At 39.4% G+C, this 21,336-nt stretch overlaps 1 protein-coding gene across 1 annotated transcript in view; it reads right to left on the bottom strand.

The window, feature by feature from the left end:
* Window positions 1-20,831, bottom strand: part of LOC113966714 (opsin-5-like) — a 29,768-nt gene extending 8,937 nt beyond the window's left edge. The window contains exons 1-2 of the mRNA XM_027681645.1: window positions 20,711-20,831; window positions 12,517-12,722 (exon numbers count right to left, since the gene is read on the bottom strand). Of these exons, the coding sequence (XP_027537446.1) occupies window positions 12,517-12,722; window positions 20,711-20,831 (327 nt within the window). The remainder of the gene's footprint in view (window positions 1-12,516; window positions 12,723-20,710) is intronic.
* Between the last annotated feature and the right edge of the window lie 505 nt (window positions 20,832-21,336).

The raw sequence follows: 21,336 nt of genomic DNA, 5'->3' as shown, positions 1-21,336 counted from the left end.
TACAGAGGCAACACCATCTGGAACATTAAAACACAGGAGAGCATCCAACAGGCTGCTTTGGGAGCAGGATTCTCAAACCACTCTTTCCCCTGCCAAAATTCTATTAGCAACAAGTTACCTCTTGAGCCCAGCTATGCATACACCATTTCCCAGCAAGTCTATCAATTCTGAAATGCTTTTATATTGGTGTCACACACATGTCTTCAGAAGAGAACAAGAAATCTTCCTCTAGCTGTAACCAGCTTACTTCAAACACACATCTACTGGATATGGAAGAAAGATCTCTGCTACTTTTTCTGCTGCTGAACAGACAACATTGATCATAGGTGGCAAGGCAGCTGCTTGGAACACAAAGTAGTTACCAACAGAAAAACTGTTTTAATGTAGTACCAATTTCAATAGACAGAGATTAATATCTGTAGGTTACAAGAATGTGTGATAATTTTGGTTTCCTGCATCTTTAAAGATATATGGAATGACAGCCAAGGAAATACTAGAATAGTAGATAACGTTTAATTACTTTGGAAGATGGATGCTCTTCCCCTTACACAGTTCTGGATTCCCCTTTCTTTTATTCTACCCCACAGCCAGCCCCTTCCTTCCATAGTTGTAATATTTCCTCCATTTCTGTGTAATGCAATTTTGTCCTTTCTGTTATTAATTATGATCAGATAGCAGCAGTGTTAATAGGCAATAATGAATTCTGACATAAACACAAAGTTAATTGCATGGTAATTTTGGTTCATCAGCTTTCCTTTTTACCCATTAAGAAACATGATTAGATTAGCAGTTTTAAAAGCTTTTCTCTCAGTGCTATATCAATATTACTCCCTTGGCTATATAGATACTCATGGAACTTGCTCATTATCTTTATGCTGCCTAGAAGCTATGACATAACTGGAGAAAAACTGTGGTGTTTTTCTGCTTTGTACTTGTGCCTGACTTTAAATCTCACTAATGCTCTTGGTGTACTATTTACAACCCACAATACATAAAGCTCCTATTGCATGCAAATTCATTGACTTCAACACAGGGAGAGCCAGGAATCCCAAGTGCACTATCAAAGTTTTGGCTGTGAGCTTGGGTGTGCCCCACTTGTACTACCTTTAGTACTTATGAATCCCTACTGATTCATAAGAGCTGTCTTCATTTAAAGCAGAGTAAAATATAACCTATTGTTCTTATTATTAGATTAATCAAGATTTCATAGCACAAAGGAGATTCCCAAAATAGCGATTTCATCTCAGATTAGGCCAAAATATTGATCTCACCAGCCAGAAAGGCTGCATTGCTCCCTCCTCTGGCCAGCTCGTGAATCTTTTGCAATTTCCCCAAGTCCATTTGTTTCCCTCCAGAACCATGTCCTGTCTTTTTCTTCTGTTGAAAATGAGATAAGGAGTATACAAAGAAAAAGATAAACTTTAAACAGGCATTATTTGTCCACAGCATATATTTAAAGTTGCCACAACAAACTGTCTCAAAATATTTTTTTAATACATATCTGATTATTCTGAGATCATAATGTAAATAGATAATGGCAATAAATCTCCTTTCAACACCAAGATACAAAAAAGCACCTACATCAGTCTTCAAGAAATACACTTGTAAAAGCAATTGTAGGTACTTTTGATTAGATGCTTTAAAATTAAAAAATTTAAATATTTAAAAATTTTAACAATTTCTTAGTTTGCAGTAAATGCAAAAATATCCCACCTGAGCCTGAAGACAACATAATTCTCCCATCCCTCCAATATACAATAAAGTGTCAACCAGACTACAGAACTATTTTGTCACATGGAAGAACTACTGAGGTCCATAATCAAAATTAGTCTTCACAGAAGACCACTTCAAACTTGCAATGCAGAGTGTTCCTAAAGCACTCAAATAGTTTGTTTAAGATTTCCTGCAACACAGGAGGTGAAAGAGACTTATAATTTACTATAGTTTCCACAGTATCTTTTGCTCATAAGACATGTCTCTGCTATGGTTGCATTCTGCCTTTTAAAATGTCTCAGTAGGCTTCAAGGGTAGCTATTCTTAGAGGTGATGGCATTAACCAAAGCCGTGGTAGGTAAACAATGAGAACTAATTTGCTACAGGGTTAGATAGTTTAAACCATTAAATGACAGCATTAGACACTCAGTATTTTGCACTCACCAAGTGATTAAATCTTTCTGTTGATGTCATATGTTCTAAAGATAAGAAAAATATGAATGCAGTATTTAGGCTATATTATTATGTGTACAGACATGTAATTATACTGATTACACTATATGGTTAATGTACATTCAGTGCCACTATTAATATATGCAGGTCAGGTTTTGGCTTTAGTAATACTGGAGAACGCAGAAAAAATCTATTTGTTTTCTTGTAGTTATTTTAGTTTTGTACACCAGGATAATCAAATGAAGCTCAACATATATTCTTACTTTAGGCTGACTTTTAGCTATTAGAGTTGTAGCCTCTCAGTTTACAATTTATAGTCACAGTAGTACATGCCCCTGTCAGGGAGCACGGTTACGAATGCCACAACCCCACCAAGAGCATATCATTTAATGAATAGATAGAAATTGCTTTCAGAATTTCCTTACACAGCCTCATCAGATTATAATCTTATTTCAAGTACCCCATCTCCAAATGCATGGGAAGACCTGCTATCTAGCTCTGGGTGGAGGCCATGGGACCATGGAAGGTTTAATGTCTCTCCTGTTCCCCTATGAAGAATGAATTGGGAGCATGTAGCTCATACCACCAGATGATCCAGATACAATGGAAAGATTCCCATCTTCAGGTTAGATGCTGAATTGCCATTTTCTTAATGCGAATTACTGTAGAGGGAAATTAAGAAGCACTAGATAGGAAACTCCAGCATCCTCCTTTGGGAACATCTGTGCTACACTGTGTAAAACTCTTTCCAGTGGGCTTAGCAAAAACTCCTCTCCACATCATTGATGTGAAGGCAAGGTTTGTCTTTGTGGCCTGTGGTGATCCTACCCTGATAAATGAGTTCCATGAACATCAGATTAAAGTCATGCTTTTGTTTTCAAAGTGCCATCTTTGTCTTTTCAGATTATCATGCTAAATGTTTCTGGAGGCTTTCACATCTCAAGGGAATCAGAGGTCCCACCATTCACAGACTTCACCAGGAGAGCCCAGAGAATACAAGTGACCCTCACATTCTCCAAAGTACAATTGTTTGTGCTGTTTCCCAGCAAGAAGGAATCTGTTTACGTAGCCACCCTCTAATACAAGAGTCATCTCTGATTGCTGGATGAATATCTACCAGTGAACTTGTTCTTCTGCTCATAAAGCCCCTAGACAAAAGACAGGGCAGTACCAGCTCAGCCATGGGTGGCCAAGACAGGCATATCCTACATCCTTGAAAGCCTGAAAAAGCTGCATGGATACTAGCAGATATCCTCTTAGGTTGGTACTCATCTCCTATGGACCCTGTACCAAAATAACCAGAGAAACAGACAGCTTCTAACAGGAGAGTCACAGGCATTGCCAAGGAGTCATGATAGCCCATGGAGAGCCTGGAAAACTTTGTAAAATACACAGGCTATTCTTGGCCTTAATAATGGCCAAGTCTTCGCGAACGAAGATTTTGGGAAAGGTCTTTTACCTTTCCAGCCTGCGCAATGGATTTTTTAGGTGAGACACAGCATGCGCTGAACTGAGCCCACCCTTTAATCCTAAGGTTCATCTGCCGGGGCCAAGCAAGCTTGGACAATGGCAGTGAGGTCCTCAGGACGTAGGTTTGTTTAGAGTGACCTTCTCATAGATGGATGGCCTTACAGGGCTAACGAGCTCCATCTGCCCGGGGGACTGGGATTCGAACCTGGGTCGCAGCGGTGAGAGTCCCGCATGCTAACCACTAGGCCACCAGGGGTCCCTCTTGGCCTTAAAGCTACCTGGAAACCCACCAGGTGCAATGTCGTCCCTTCTGCGAGGACAGTGGTGTGGAAATTCGGAACATCATGTCATATACAGCTCATTACAAGCTACAGTCGTCATCGATTCAGCCAGCACAGGATCTGGCTCAGGATGGGAATTTCTTCCTACACACTAGCAGTGTATTGACTTAATGGAATATATATTCGTGAAATAGAAGGTGAGTAAATGTGAGGTAGGAATATTTAAGATATTTACAGATATTATCAGGATGATATTTAAGTTTCAAATTAAATTTTGCTTAAAAGTCAGTGAGAGGATGTGGCACAAAGGCAGGAGCCAGAACACCAATTGTTCAGCCCCATGCTAAGAAGATCTTGAAAGATAAAGGAGGGATGGACAGCTTTTTTGGAGGGAAGACATTTAATCTCTTAGAAACACACATCAGCACAGAAGAATGAGGAAGGCTACTATTTTCCAAATAGGGAAAAAGGAAAAGTATTTTTGAAAGCCCTTTGAGAGGAAGAGCAAGTGCAGGAATTAAAGCTAAGGCTTTGTTAATTCCTGGTTCTGTAGGAGCACTATCAGGCAACCAATGGCCTTTCCAGGCAGCAGCATATGGTCTGACTCAGTTCTCGGGTGCCACAGGAGGGGCTACGTCAGACTTGTTAAACAAGGAAACAGACAGTTTGGGCATTCATAATTTTTCAAGTACCAAATATATAACTTCCCTAATTTGTCGCAATTGACTGCAGAAATAATAATTTAGAGGAAAATGAGGGAAAACTCATGGATAATGAAACTGGCGGAACTTCCCTGCAGTCACATTAGTTACACTGAAATGATCTTCTATGTTGCTAATGGTTCTGTTTGTGCTAAGGCAGTTTTTCCCCCTTCCCTGTAGATGAAGTATTTTTCTCATTAAAATTTAGCTCACAGATGTCTACATGAGTTGCTTTAATATGTTTGACTGCACTGTGCACACTCTACAGATTATATCAAGGCAGACCAGAAATAAAGATATAGGGAAGACTAATATCTCTGCAACTTTTTTCTTCAGTGTCCAAATCTCAGTTGCACAAGGAAACAAGAATAAGGATACATTCTTGTGTTCATAATTGAGATATAAATTTGTTTCAGAAAAACATACCTGCGAGAGGAAGACTTTGTAGCACAGCACAGGTGAAGTAAAGGGCACTCTTTTTTTTGAATTTGCATTATAGATCAGTCTCCACCTCCTACCTTTCACAGTGAATCAGCATGCTGAGGTGAGCTGAATACAGAGCTAATGGTACACAGATTTTCTCCAGCACTTTTAACACCTGTTTTATCTGTTAATGCTCTTAGTGCCAGTTCCGTGATTTAACTTTGGTTTATTTTCATCTTACTGAAATGTCAGGAATGATAAGCTATATACAAGTAAAATCCCAGCACTATCACACCCTAGTACTGTGCTAGGATAGTATATAACTATTTTTCACTCCCTTTTATATTTTGTTTGAATTTTTTTAATATCTTATAGGTAAATAGCTGAAAATTTTTCAACTAAGCAGACGTTTCTGGTCTATTATGATTTGAGAAAAAAACCCATTTTTTCCTGGCCCACTCTCAATCAACCTGCTTGGACACTGGGATATACAGTGATATCGAAAGATTTTTTAGATCAGTCAAGATTGAATTAGCTCAATCTTTGGGTGGAAAACCTCTGCCAAAGTTAGTCTACTGCAGAAAACCGTGCTGAGGAGGAAGGTGCTCCTGCAGTGCAGTGGAGCCAGAACACAAGTGAAAGTACAGGTGAACTCAAAGTGTGTCTGCACAAACTGGATCCCACGGGAAGAGAGAGGAGGAAAAACATGGAAGAACATTCAGGTACTCTCAGATGTGGGCAAGGACAGTCATGGCAACCATCACTACATCTCGCAGCACCAATCTGGGGCAGTGTGAGCACAAGCAAACCTTTATCCACCTCAGTGGACTTACTTTTTCAGATGAACAGCTTGTGGATTTGTGTGGGGTTTATGAGCAAGAGCTTTGTGGTGAGTAGGGTACTCACAGAGCTGGCTAATGCAGAGAATGAGAGGCAGATGTGGGGTGAGACATACACTCAAAGGGTGCTTGTTACATATGGAGTGGGTTGAAAGCTGGATGATTTGGTGAAGGAAAAAATGAGTGGATGATGGAGCAATGTGAATGGGTGCTTAAGATGGAAGAAGTTTGACAAAAAATGCCTACGGATATTGGGTAGTAATGACACTGTCTGCCATTTTCCTCAGTAATCTCCCCGGTACTGGGAAGGCAGGAGAAAGAAAATTTGTGAGGTTTCATTTTGGTCCTTTCAATCTGACGTTGCTTTTATTTTCTGGTCACACTGACTGCTGAGCTACCCCTGGTTGCTCATCTCTCCCAGAACAATACCACATATGGTAAACATTTATTGTATTGGTATTTATATAATGCATAAAACCACTAACTGAGTCAAGAGAGTCAATAGTCTAGCTAAGTAAACAATTGGTTGGTTTTATGAGTTATATTAAATGGACAGAAATCAATGTTCTCCAAATCTACTCTATTTTAAAAGAGAACATAAATGTCTTTAGTGTTTCTGATTTATCAGACAATTTACAGAAGATTTTCTTAAAAGAAGAAAGTATTAATTCTCTGTTTAAAATATTTAGCAATATTTTACAATCCGTGTATAGGAAAAGAGATAAATGCATGTTCTGAGAAAGCAAATGCCATCAATAAAATATGAAGGATTTTACATAAGATTACAAGTTCTTCCCCCAAAACTTCTGAAAAGAGCACATGTGTTTTCATCATACTGTTCTCAGAATTTCCTACTTCTGCAATTTTCATTTTGGTGTTTCAGAACCTCAGCTCTAATTTTATAAAAGATAGACATTACTTCTTCTCAGAAATGTCATACTAGACCTCTGAACATATAATAACACTAAAGATTCTAGATGTTTTAGGTGCTAGCAAGAGGCGTTGACTGGAAGCTTCATCTGTGAAAGAGGATAAGGGCTGCTGTGCTCGGCTTTGTAGGCTTTGGTCATTTGCCTAGTGAAAGGAGGGTTGTGGCTCCAAGTTTGGCTCTTAGATTGGAGGCGGCAAAAGCTGGTGAGCAAATGAGGCTCCTAATATAGCCGAGAGAACAGGGTGAGGGGCATATCTCACCTCTCTTTTGATTTTTAAAGTCTTATTTCTTGGTGCAAAAGATTGGGATTTCTTGGTATTCACAGCCATATCCTTCCCTTAACTGTACAAGACCTTTTAAAAATTAAGCAGTGCCACTGTAAAAAGCAGAGGGACTGCTGACCCATTCTTACTTTAACTCCAAGGAGTGTGTGGGAGAGCTGGTTTTACCTTTCTCCGTCCAAAGGTGCCCAGACCCACATCCCCATAGCCCCAAAAATATTCATCATAAGGGGATGCCCTACTATCCCTAAGGCAAACAAATACTAGAGCCAGAGACAAAAAGAATCTCCCTACATTAGTAGTCAGACATCCACTGGAGGGAGGGGAACCCTTCTTGTCCAACAGCAGCATTGTTAAAGCAGGGACATTGTACATCTCATCTAGCTTTTCTTAGGAATCCCCATTTATCTGGGATTTCAGCTGGCAAATTGATCAGCTACACCACCACAACTTGGAAAATCTGCTACAGTGCAAGAAATCCCATACATTTCTGTGGGCCATGTACTCCTCAATGCACGCACATGCGATGCATACACAAGTCTGATGCTTCTAGAAAATTTTTGACTTCCTGGCCGTACCAGGAAGTGCCCTTTCAGGATACATATACACCACATAGTTGTTGTTTTCAGGCAACTGTGCACAAGTGTATTGTGGCTAATGGAGTAGGACAACATCTGCGTGCAGCGTGGGGCTTACTGCTGCTCACCACATTGCCAGCTGTTTCTGTCCGGGGTATGTCAGACAAGAATACAGAAACGTGTTTCCTTACTGCTTTGCAGTAAACCCAACTACAGGGTGAGACAGTAATTTCTCTCTCTCTTCTGCTCCCCTCAGTGTCTTTATTATTCTGCACAACACAAAGCAGCTTCAGCAGAAGAGGGTGAAGGCAGGTCCATCCAGGCTGGCCCGTGGGATGGTGAGGGCAGGCTGCAGGGACAGAGGCAGTGGGGGTGGATCCTGTCAGACAGGCTACTGTGGTGCTAACTAATACCTCAAAGCAGAACTTTTTTTTAATGTTTCCTCCTGAGGCTGTTTCTGTGCATATTCAGATCTGCTGGGGATGCTCTGGCACCATCTGGCTAGCCAGATGGACCGGGAATACCTAGGCTGATAGTGAAGTGAGGGCATCTGCCGTAATAGCGTCAGTCAGCACGTCAGTGACAGTGGGTATGTCCGTGACGGTACCATGACCTGGAGATAACTACGTTGTGCTCAGCCAAGACACATCTCAGATGTAAGAAGTAGTTGGAAATAAATAATGTGTTTTTCAAGAAACCTATACCAACAGAGTGAGCACATGATAAGAGCTGTCAATTTTTTTGATGCTCACAGTAAAATTCTTAGGTATTTATAAAATAAATATTAAAATAACCAAACAGTACTATCAAAATATAAACCAAGAAATTTAGAAGAGCCAACCAGTGGAAACAAGTTTTAACTGAAGTACCAGGATTATGAAGGATTTCAAACCCTAATGCACTGCACAGCCCATTCTTGGTTTCAGACATGACTGCAACGGACGTATGGGGATCAGATACGTTATAATCCTTCCCCTATATTTAGAGGCTTCCTGAAGTCTCCATCTTTTGTTGTATTCACCACATGATTAAGAGGTACAAGAAAAAGTTTCTATCACTTGATGAATAAAGTTTAGTAAAAACCATGGTGTTTACCTGAAGAGAATTAATATTTTTTTCTACTTCCTATATGTAAGAACATTTGCACACAATGTTATTTAGAGGTTTCAGTGCAACTTCTAATTCAGTAGAACAGAATAGAATAGTGGAATAGAATAATAGTAGGATAGTAGTAGAATAGAAAAAACATATGGGAAGGACGAAAATATACCCCGAGGTAGCTTTTCACTAGAAATATGGTAGGTAGGGGAAAAGAGGCTGCTTCATCACTAGCTTGCATTTTCTGATCTGAAATTTACCATACAAACTAGTTTACTTACTGATAATATTACCAGAGACTAAAAAATGAATGTGCTAGAGACTGACTGTCCTCCCCCTGTTCAGATCAGGAATAAGAGGTAGTGGTAGAGCAGAGAAGGGATAAAAAAGAAGTGAAATCAAATTCCAAAAGCCACACTTGGAAAACCATATTTGTACACAGCATTCAACAGGGGCAGCATTTGGATACAAACCTACCATGCTACCTCATTTCTGAGAGAAGAGCTCTATCAGACTTCAAAAAAAAAAAAAAAAAGTTTGGCATGGTGAAGAAGTGTCGTTTCTTCCATACAGAGAAGGAGAACAGGATCACACCTATCTGTCCCATGCAGCAGGTGTGCAGCAAGATAGTCCTTGTAGCCGGAGATACATCTTTTGTTACAGAGAGTTTTCAAAGACTAGGCTGATTTGAGAGAAGAACTATTGGTCTGTCTTTTCCCCACTCCCTCTAACTGAGGCAGCCAAGAACAGTGAAACTTAATGTTGAAAAATTTTACCTGAGGGCACAGAAGGAGACCCGAGTCAGAGGGAAACAAAATAGTTAGGTGGATTAAGTGAGGTGAGCTGATGAAATTTCTTCATAAACAGAAATGACAGGCTAGCTTGGGAAAATAAAATTTCTCTAAGCATACCTGGCACCAAAAGCTGACTGATCAATAGGAGCAAATGTGTAGTGAATCAGACAATGACAGAAAGCCAATTAAGGCCGTCCTCTGGACTCAGCGAAACAAACCAAGCAAAGGAAAACACACAGGCCATGCCAAGGGAGGAGCCATGTTCATGTGGGCAGCAGCCCAAATTGCCACCTCAGCTACTTGCAAAGGAGCCTGAGAGCAGTGAGGGAAGCAAGAGACACTGACTTTGAGGGGTTATGACAGAGAGCATGGGCTTTACCTTCTTGGCACCAAGCTCCTTACTTCTCATGTTCTAGACGTGAGGCCTGTTCTGGTCAGACTACAAACCTACCACATTTTATAAATACCGAAAAGCAAGTAATCGAAACACTACCATGGTTCAACATGGAACACTTTTAGAATGACCTTTGTGCTGGCTATCCACAGACACATGGGAACATTCACATCTTTTTTTATGCACATAAGTTTCCTGTTATTTCTGCACAATATTCTTCTTTAAAAACAGCCACTCTGTTTCCATAACCTAGTTTTTCATCATTGGTTTCTGTTTTGACAAGCTTAATAATTAAGAAGATGGATGTCAGGGTTTAAACATATTTTGGAGCCCCCCCCTCCCCAAGACAGAACAAAATCTTGATTGAAATGGAAATCCTACATGATTTTCTCTCAAAAAGTTATAACCGGCTTGACCACTCAACAAGTCACAACCAATTTAGACTATTAATTCAGAGTACAAATTGACTTTTCCAGATTACCACTAATTTTTACTTAGCACTAGTACAGTATAAGTTCCTATTTTGAATGATAAATGTTAACTTTTAGAGCCTACAGATGATTATCAAAGCAGTAACTTTAATGTTCTGCAAATCAGAGTGTTAATAAAAGCCATTGCATTATTAGTGTCCTGCACAACATCTTTGGATCCCAAAATTTTGCTGGATATCCAAACTTTACAAATGAATGCTGTTTAAAACCAGAAGATCTAAAAAAGATTACTTAACGCAGCCTGACCGATGAACTGTCTGGGTGCCCTAAAAATGTTACGGTCCACTTTTCTCCTTGTAAAGGCAGTTCAAGCACAGTGAGATTAAGCCCCCCTCCATCACATAAAGCTCAAGAACACCTCCATCCCAGTATTTTTACATCTCAAAAAAGAAAGTATGATCATCATAACAAGACTAAATAACTCCAAGTCAGCCAAAGAGGGATTCCCAGGTAGAGGCATCATGAAAGAAATCAGTAAGACTGCTGACAGAGGTTCCCGTGGAAATCCAGAGGTACAGACACAGTGTGCTTTGCCTTGTCAATTCCCACGTGTGCTGTTTTTTACAGCCACAAAAAAAGGAATCACAGTATAAGCAAGTATCTGAAAGAACTTGGAGTAGGGATGCAGAAGAGTAATTTAATGTTACCTCTTTCAACCTGTTAGGCTGTAAATGTTAAGTTATGCCACAGATCTTGGTTTAGGATTTCTCACTGAATGGCTTAACCTTTCTTACAGAGGAAATCTGCAACAAAGATACAACCAAACCTGGAGATACAGATTTTACTTTTCCTTTCTTAGTCACAGCTCCAAACATCCTTGAAATAGGAGGAAGATGAGCATCTGTTTGGTTCTGAGTGTGGGAATGAATTTTACAGTTTGCAGGTTTGTGTTTATTTATCTGATGACTTCAAAGTTTTCAATTTTTAAAAAAAGTCAAAGTTTCTTCTCAACAGATCTTAGATTGCAATTGTAGGTGTTCTCATTAGTGAAAAAGTAGATTTTGCTGAGGAAATAATTAGGTTCATTTTGATAAATCCTTTTCTGCCAAATGACTAGACATGCATTTTAAACAATAAAATAATAATTTTTAAGTTCAAGCTACAGCTCCTATGTTAATTAGTCTTCAACGGCAAACTGAAGTTTTCTCTGCGGAAACTGAACCTTTTTATTGAAAAGGAGGGAACATGAACTGTAAATGTTCTTTCATTTGTGTTGCACAATAGCTCAACTTCCTCTTTGAAAAAAACCCCAAAACACAAAACACCAAGAAAAGAGGATTATTTCTTTCTCCCATTTCCTTCGTCATGACTTCTTTTACACCTTGCCGTAGGCTATCCTGTCATTTTCAGATTTTTTATTCCCTCACGAAACAGAGTATAATCTTTCTCACAGATGTTACTAAAAGCACCAGGGAACCAGGCTTGTGCCTATCTGTCCATGGGGTGCATTTATATTCTGTCTATGCATGTATGTTTCAGAATTAACAGTAACTTTTCCAAGTTCTCCAACAAAAAGCTGCCTCCAAGTTCAGGGAAGACTATGCCATTAAGTAAAAATACTGATTCTACTACAGGCAATGAATCAACCAAGAATTTAGGAAGGCGATTGACGAGTTACAAAGGACTTAGTGCAAAAAGCTGTATGCTAAAACATATGGGTATGCCCAAATGCTGTATGGAGACTTTGCTCTACATGCCTTGTCAAGTAAGAGTCTACATTGTTTTGAGCCAAATGTTAAAGTGCCAACAACCAGGTTTACTTCAGGTGAGCTGAAGACAAGCACAGCCTACGCCTTAGCTTTCCAACATGAGCGTGAGCTCTGATGTGAAGTAAAAAACCCCAGACTGGTAAGAACTATTGCAAATATATAGGAAAAAAAACCCTGAAAATTTGTCAAACACTGATCAAATGCATAGATTTATAGGTGTAACAAAACAGAACACTTCCCTTTTCAAAGGTCAGTCACTATCTCTTTTCATTCTTTGGGAACTGTCTGGTTATTTGTATACAGCACACTCACAGAAATAGTTGCACTTGTTTTGTCTAATTAAGTGTAATCCAGTCTTACCTGGCAAGTCCATATTGATGTGATAATGAATCCATCATCTCTGAAGACATTGAAGATTTCAATGATCCCTCGTGAATAACCAAACACGGAGATACTAGCATCTGATACTGCCAAGTTAAATGTGAGGTAGTCAGTAGGCTGCAGAAAATGTCTTTGTTTATACAGGACAAAAATCACAATGCTGTTTCCAAACCAAGACAGCCAACCTGGAAAAGAAAAATTAAATCCATAGAACTAGATGATCTTTAAGGTCCCTTCCAACTGAGGCCATTCTATGATTCTATAATATAAAAAGCAAATAAAGCAAGAAGCAGTTAAGTGTGTCAATGTATGACATCTCTTCTAAAATTACCCTTTTGCTCCATTAGAAGCATATTAAACCAGATTATCCACTAGAAAACCTAGGCATGGAGGCTTTTTGAGTAGCTGGGTACATTTCAGAAGCAGGAGCGAGTGAACAACTTCAGTAATACAACAAACACAAAGCGATGCTGCTGCAAATATCAAAGAGCCACACTTTAAGGGCCTAGAGAAGTTTTTTTTCCATAAGTGCATGAAATTCATGGAGGTGAAATTCATGAAGATGAACTCATGGAGTGTAACATCTGGGGAAAATAGGAAGGAGGAAAGATTGTCAGAGCTAAGCAGAGACTACAAACAATCTGCCAAAAACTGCATCTGTTTAGGCAAGTTGTATACAAAAATGGATACAGAAGGTTCATGCACATAGCCAGAGAGCCACTTTACCAGTCCTCTCTCGAGAAGGGCAGCTAATACAATTAAGTGTCTTCTCTTGGAACAGTCTAGGATCTCCTTGCAGCAAAGTCTGTCCCAGATGGAAATATTTTTCAGTAACGCATTTGATAATCCATATGAAGAGAATGTTTTGAACAGAATTTTAAAGTTTCTTTTTATTTATTTTTTAAAGAAAATTGTATCCTCTCTTACTCTCCAGGAACAGAGATGCCTGACATATATGTGTCTAAGTCTATGAAGAAAACACAAGGGAGATGACAATAAAGCTGTGGAAAGTCAGACAATTACTCAGTTGGAGAGACCTAAGAGTTTCCAAATGTCCACGGCTATTGCTCCACTCATTTGCATCCCACTTTTTGAGATGACATAGGCATGTGGAAATGAACGATTTTTAGCAAAATGTTTATTCGTAAGTGTCAGGCTCAGTGTTGAAAATGTGGCTTAGCCTGTGAAGGGGGTGGTTCCAGGGTGGCTGATGGAAAGGTGCTGAGCAGCAGGCCGGGCAGCACCAGGCTTCCTGCTGGCTCCTGTTTCTATCCTACAGACCAGCTCTGCCACTTTTGACAATGGTGACCTCACTTTACCTTGGCAGGGCGGAGCAAAACATGACCTCTTTTAAGTGTCTGCAGCCTAGGACAGGATTAGGAATGCAACACCTGGTGGTTTATGCCAGGGTGTGACACTACCAGGTGAGTAAGAAAAGAGCTGATCCACAGCCCTCTATCCAGGCATGAGCAGTAGATACCCCAGAGCAAAGCTGTTATATATTAACACAGTGAGAGATGGATATACACAATAAAGAGGGATGTGACATGATGGCATTACACAGCATCTCTGGATATTCGAGTTCACAAGAGGAAGGATGGCTGGTGTGTTTGATGTTGCAGCAAGAGGGCAGTTGCTTTCCCCTAGGAAGCATATGTCAAGAACCCAGCACTTCACCACCAGGCTGCCTTGGCTAGGAAGGGAGGGGAGAAAATTGCCTCTGAATCTCCAGGCCATGTGGGAGTATCAGGATCTGAAATGCTGAGGAGCAAGGCACTCGTTCTGCCAACAGAGGGGTTGGGTACATATCCCCTGCTGAGATGCTCTGGATACTTTGGAGTGGGAGGGGAGATGGTTGATGGGACAATCTCTGTTTGGCACTATGAACTGCTTTTTCTGTGGAGCAATTTCCTTTTAATAGCTTCTCTTGCAGCATTGCCAAGCTACTGCTGCTCTGTCTTGCTTAGCAAATGCAAATGGTTTACTGAAGAGCTTTTTAAATGGGAAGAGCTGAAATGTCAGCATATGGTATTAATCAGAAATAGTCACTGGTGCAATGATACACACATATAATTTCTATATATCTCATTATAAGATCAACAATGATAAATACATCTTATTCTGGCCACTAGGTGACAATGTTTCTTAATAGAATCTTGTTTCGAACAACTGGATGCACTTTAAGTCAGGGATTTTCTGACTATTGTCTGAGTCTAGGTATTATAAGTAGGCAGAGCAGGGCACTGGGGGAGGAAGATTTTGGGAGCGCAAAGGGATGGTCTGCAATGCAAACATGGGAGTTCCGTTTTTCGTGTACATCTGTTCTTCCTTCTGTATGGTAGGATAATTTTCGAGTCAGTAGGCATGAAAATTTTTTTCCCTGTCATTATGAAGACATAGTGCTAAGATGGCAGACCAAATAAAATTACACTCCTTGTAAACACCAAAATTTTTCAACACAGTGTAATGTATAGGAAGACTACCCTTCAAGTGTCAGACATTTGTCCTTCCTGGGAATAGAGCAAATTCCCCTGAGCCTGGAGGGTAAGGGAGTTTTCAGTTAAAGTATCTTAAGAAGAGGAAATTGAACAAAATGTCACATAAAACGACATTACGCATTTTAGATGAAGACAACAGAGACACAGTGTTTTTGATAATTTTTTGGAACTACATTCAGAAACTGAGGGTGGAGTTGAGGGAAGCATTGAGGGAGATAAGGTTACAGAGCAACTATGACTTCTGCAGGTAGGCATGATCCTTTTGAATAAAGTAGGTGGAGAACCTGTACTAGCATATCCAGTGCCTAAAATGATCTGTCTGGGTAGTAGACCATATTAACACCAGGATTTAAAAAAAAAGACACTGAAGGAACTCAATTCTCAGCAAACCACAGAGTAACAAAAACAGTGATCACATAGAAGTACTACCAACTACAGTAGTGACTGTGGGACACTGGATCTCTATGCCATCAGATAGATGTGCTGGTCTGAGGTTGCTACCTATATTGATTCACTGATTTTAAAAAAAACAAACCACCCCAAAACAGAAAAACAACAGCCCCAACCGAAAAAACACCTCAAACCAAACAACCTCTCTCCCCTAAATCCATAACAGGGAAAAAGTTTGAAAATGCAATGGTGAGAAAGCACAGTAATAGCTCTGACACTCTCAGTCAGGGCAAAGATCTCCTCAACTTCATTGCACATGGTATGCGCCTCAGGGTAGATCAAGAGCCCAGAAAGAAACCTCTGAACTTTAAAGTGCCTTGGTGTCACCAGGTGACATCTCAACGAAACAGAGGATAGGAAAGAAGGGGAGGCACAGGAAGGCTGCCAAGCAAGCTGGTGGTAGTCAGGAACCGAAACCCTATTGACAAAGTCCTGTATCAGCATGATGCCTGCCAGACCATGCAAAGAAAGCACCAAAAAAGTAGCCAGTGAGAGTGACTAAGGACATTGCAAATCTCTCTGCTGAAAACAACTGAGAACACTAAGATTGTTTAACTCTGGGAATATTGAGCAGGAACACTATAATTTTGCAAAGATTTCTGCAAAGTGGCTCAACCCTGAGCATCCAGATATATCCAATTTTTCTCTTATGTACCTGAGATGGTCTTTGAACAAGGAATAAGCATCTGAGGCTGCATGAAATTTCATTGTTAACATTTTTTCTGCAGAGCTAAATGTGGTACAAGTGAATTGATAGCTCTGAGCTGGTCATCCACATTTCCAATAGATGACTTCACCTGTGTCCAACCTAGACAGGTTATTATGCATTGTACTTAGACTTGCTCTTATTAGACATTATTGCATGGCCTTCCGACAAGGATAAAATAGAAAAATGGGTGTTACAATTCACTCATATGCAGTTTAAAATGCCTTAAGTGGAAGAATCCAAGAAATGAGAGCAAAAGGTGAGTCTCACTGTCACAAGACAAACTAGACTCTTCCTTCAGCAAATAACCTTTCTCTAGGATATAAATGGGATTGAGCATTTCAATACAGAACAGGCATGAATGAAGTCAGTTACTGGTTCAACTACCTATACACAAGCATAAATGCCTCTCCGAAGAGATTTGCTGTAAAAGATTTTCAGCCTAGGAAACTTTATTTAAAACAGTGATAAAATCCAGAGAATTTGCAAAGCTGTCATTAACTATTGCAACTGTGAAGTGACCCTGCTCTGTTTTCAGTCTTTGCTGCCAATTACACACACAATATCCTGTCCAGGGCATATTGCCAATTGTGACAGGAAGAAGTAGTCATCATGTTTCAGACTTGACAAAGCGTGGAGAGATTATTTGTTCAATAAATGCAATCATTTTGTGGATGAATGTTCTGTGAATAGTTTGTTTCCTTTCTCACCTTCTTAGATTTATCTGTCAAAGTCCCAAAATAACACTCATTCTGTCACTTGTCAAGTAACAGTTTACTATTACCATTCGAAAACGTGTGCCTTTTAAAGGCATGTTTAGGTCTGTGGTCTGTTCCTGTTTTCTGATGGAATTGGTAATGTTCTCAGCATGTCTTTCTGATATAAGCACTTACAAAAAAACAGAATTTTTTTCTTTAAGAAATACTCTCTCCTACTGACTTAAAATTTCCTTTTATACCAAGTATTCATTCTAACAGTCCCAGTTAACTGTGAAACTAGGGAAAACAAGCATAGAACAAATTGTGTATAAATGTAGGGAAAAAAACAACTTATGAATTCCAACTAATAATTATGAAGAAAAATATTCTTTATATTTTTCACCCATATCTAACAGCCAGCAGCAGTGGACAGTACTTTTAAATTGCACCTCCTAATTTAAACTACACAAGGATTTTCCACAGTACTATACCTCATAGGGCACAGGCAAAACCGGATCAGATGTAATCCTAGCAGGAGGACAAGCTTTCACCTGTCTGTCTATGACAGTTCTGAGCTCATTGAAGGGAAGGAGGGAAAGAGAGTGCTGCCTTCAGAAAGAGGATGCTGACGCAGATGACCTAACAAAGGGTAACTCAGTGGCTGCTATCACTTGCAGATAGTCCCTCTGAGAATAGATCACTTCTATCCAATTGGCATTGCATTTTCCCCACACTTTGCTGTTCTCCTGGCCAAAGCAATAGCAAGGGAGTGATGAAACAGTGACTTGGATGCCATGAAGCAGCGCGGTGATCTCAAAATCCATCAGCATTTGCAAAACAGGCTTTGATGATGATTTGCTTGTGATGTTAGTGTGCTAAACCAGTGAACTCAGGTTTCCATGCAGTGTGCTGAGGACCCCTTGTCTGGATCCGAAACTGCCTGGCTGGTGTGTCATGTACAACACATGCAGTAGTGTCCTGTCTATCACATAGGACATCCGTGCTACCTGTGACCTGTGAGAATTTCCAGAAGGGGATGCACACAGAGGCCTTATCTCAGCAAAAGGTGTTAGATCATGGTTCTCGGATACTCACATCCTCAGTCAAGATTGTGGGAAGACCTGGCCTAAGATAATGATTTTTGGACTTTATCCTGTGAAGGTGAAGATATTCAGAGGAACTCCATCTTCAAGATAAGTGCTAACACCAACCACATACATCCCTTTGGTGCTGGAAATGCATGTCAGAATTTGCAAGAAACCGCACTGATATATTAAGACTCAAGAAAAGAAAACAGTAGTTATGGGAGTTTAATCATTGAAGCTGTTTTTCAAGGCATCAAAAATCCAAGAGTATCAGATATGAACATCTTTGAAGCTTTATGTAAGGAAGCATCCATAGAGTCCTGCTAATACAGATTGTCTTGCCAGACGTCTAAAAGGAATGGAGGTACAGGAAGGTAATGCATGGACTGGACTTTTTTCTGTGCTGCCAAAAGGGCAAGAGGGTATCTGCATGACAGACTACTTTGTTCTACCACATCACTGCTCCCTGGATAGACTGAGTTATTGGTGTGCATAAAACTAATAGCTGTAAATTGTTGTGGCTGGTGCTTGCAGAAGTGCGACACTAGATCTTTGAGGAGAAAAAGACTTGAGGACTTTTCTGATTTATGTGTTACCAACAGACTTTTTCCAAAAGTCCTCATTGCAAAAAGGTATACCTACATCCATCAGTTTTAACCAGATCCACACTATACTTAAACTGGAGTAGTGCTACTGCTGCTTGTATATACTTTGCTAGAAATGCGACTTGAGTCTTGAATTCAGAGATAAGTTTCAAGAACAGCAGCTATGAAATGCCAAGCACTTGTAAGCTGGGCGGGAGGATCTGGAACAGTCAAAATCCAATAGACATACAAACTAAAGGCTCAGGCACCTAGATATTTGCTAGAAGATGTAAGGTCACCATCATGAAGCAGCAGAGGAAAACATCTCTGTTGGTCAATGGTTGGAAGAAGTTTGAACTACCAGTGTGATGCAGAGGCAACACTAGGAGGAATCACTAGAGCTGGGAAAGTGTAAATATTATTTTGAATAGTGATGGCAAGACCTTGCCTGGATGCCATATTCAGTCCTGCCTATCAGGCTGCTAGGATGATATGCTGGGATGACAGGAGAAAGGATATTATGACAGGAGATAAATGAATTATAATTAAACCTGTCTGCCCCCCCTTAAAATCAACCAACCAAAAAAACCCAAACACTCAATTGCTCAAAATAAGAATACAAAAGTTAACCTCAAGGCATGATTATACCTTCAAGAACACAGACTGGCCATAGGATGTTAGTTGCAGGCAGAAAAATTATTTCAATTAAAATGAATGACAAAAAAGGGTATAAAGTTGGTATGATCACTTTAGCTAAGAACTTGGGGAAAGGCTCCTATACCACATAGAAACAAAATGAAGAACAGGCTTTCAATTGGAAGAGTGAGTAACATAATCAAAAAAACTCTAGCCAGTTATATGAGGGAGTATGATAGCTCTGTGAATGAGATTATCTATTGTCACAGCGGGGGACTGGCCTTGCTGACCTAGGATATTCTTTCTAGTCTTAAGTGCAACTGATTATTTCATTAGCTGATGGTGCAGACATTTCACAGCTTTTCATGAAGGAATACACAGATGTGGACAGATTGGTGATAAATTGGAATATATCTAATTTACCTTACGGCCACTCTTCAAATTAAGTCTCCTAAGATAGAAGCCATACATATTTCTGCTAGAATCTCTGTTTTTGTTCTAAGCACAACTTTTTCCTCCCTAGTTCCTACAGATAAAAAAAGAAAGTCTCATGTAAACATATTAAAATACTTATCATTTTACATTTTAACTTCCATAGACCTTTGTCAAGCATAAACTGCAGGCTAATAAGTTAATTGAAATATGTAATAAGCTTAGAATAAGAAAACAATCTGTTTAGACCAATCATTTAAAAGCAGAAACATTTTTATAGATGCTGTTTAGAAGAACAGATTTAATAAAAGCTAAGTTTTATTGTATTTTCCTGTGAGGTTTTATGGTTGAAATTTTTTATTACCTAGCAGACCTGCACTCTGAAATTTCATAAAGTTTCCTTGTATTCAGCAATAAGTCTGCCCAAAATAGATAATATTTAAACAAATAAACCAAAATTGCACTGGGATCAGAGTCAGTTCATCCTGAATGCTATTTTCAAATCCTTATTGTACACTTTTAGTGCTGTCTTCCAGCAGAACTAAAATAAATACTTAATATTATGACTGCTAACACAGGATGATGTTCTGGTACTTAGATCTTTCACAGATCCTGTTTGAAGAAGTCAATTTCTATGTGCATCAAACATTTAAGACAAGAACAGAACAGTACAGAACCATATTTTGTGTCTCTGCAGGAGGTAATTGTAGGATGACAACTGATTGTCAACAGCCATAACTCTGAAAATCATAGAACATTAATTCAGTGCTACTGAGACACAAGAAGATACAGAATTATCATGTACTTCTGATAGGGTACATTTTTTATCTTCCCTCATATTAAGTTCAGTGAACATTAGTTGAAATGCTTGACTATTTATTTTTACTGAAGATTTCTGCATTGATTATGAATCTCTTTTTAACAAAAACAAACTGTACTTCTCTGATCTTGTAATAGTTGAAGAAAAAAAGTTACATTTTCTAACATCCTGTTCCATTAGGGATGAAACCTAAATTAATCACTTTGAACTTGATAACAAACTCTGCTTTAAGAGCTTCCTTTCACATCCAAGCCAAATACATACCTAAAGCCAACAGGTAGAAACCTATGATAGTCTCTCCTTGCTCTGTTACAGCTGCCTCTCTGGTCAGAAAACTGATGTTGTTGTTCCTCCAGGGTGCCTGTGCAGAAAACTGGACAGACATTTTCAGTGGAGCTTATCACCCAGAAATTACCCCTTCCTCAGTATGTCCTGGCAAATAAAATGGTTCCAGCCTTTTCCTCAGTTTCTGCTCCCTGTGTTCAAGGGAGCTCTTCAATAAGACTAATGATCTAAAGAAGGAAATCTCAAGAGACAGGAGCTTTACAGCCTTCTGACCTATTCTTCACTAATCCTATCTATTAATACATCCTGAGAACCTGTGGCCAGCACAAGACAGCAGATTTCCTTGTATCCTTATTACTGCTATGTGCAGAAATCTTTAATGAAGAGCATTTATCTGACAAAGAGGTAACTTCCTTTAAAATAAGGTGATATCACATAACCTGCAGGTTCACACGCCCACCCACACCATATTGATACATTGTTAAAATAGCTGTACTTTCATCTTTTTGTCTTCACTGAAGACAAGTGGAGTTTTATTTCAAATGAAATTCAGGAAAACTCTCACACAGATTAAAAAAAAAAAAGCACAATAAAAAACAATGGGG

Source organism: Neopelma chrysocephalum, unplaced genomic scaffold (assembly GCF_003984885.1).
Source record: "Neopelma chrysocephalum unplaced genomic scaffold, ASM398488v2 Primary Assembly neopelma1_61, whole genome shotgun sequence".
Classification (NCBI taxonomy): Eukaryota; Metazoa; Chordata; class Aves; order Passeriformes; family Pipridae; genus Neopelma; species Neopelma chrysocephalum.
This window is presented reverse-complemented; position numbering and strand designations above follow the sequence as displayed.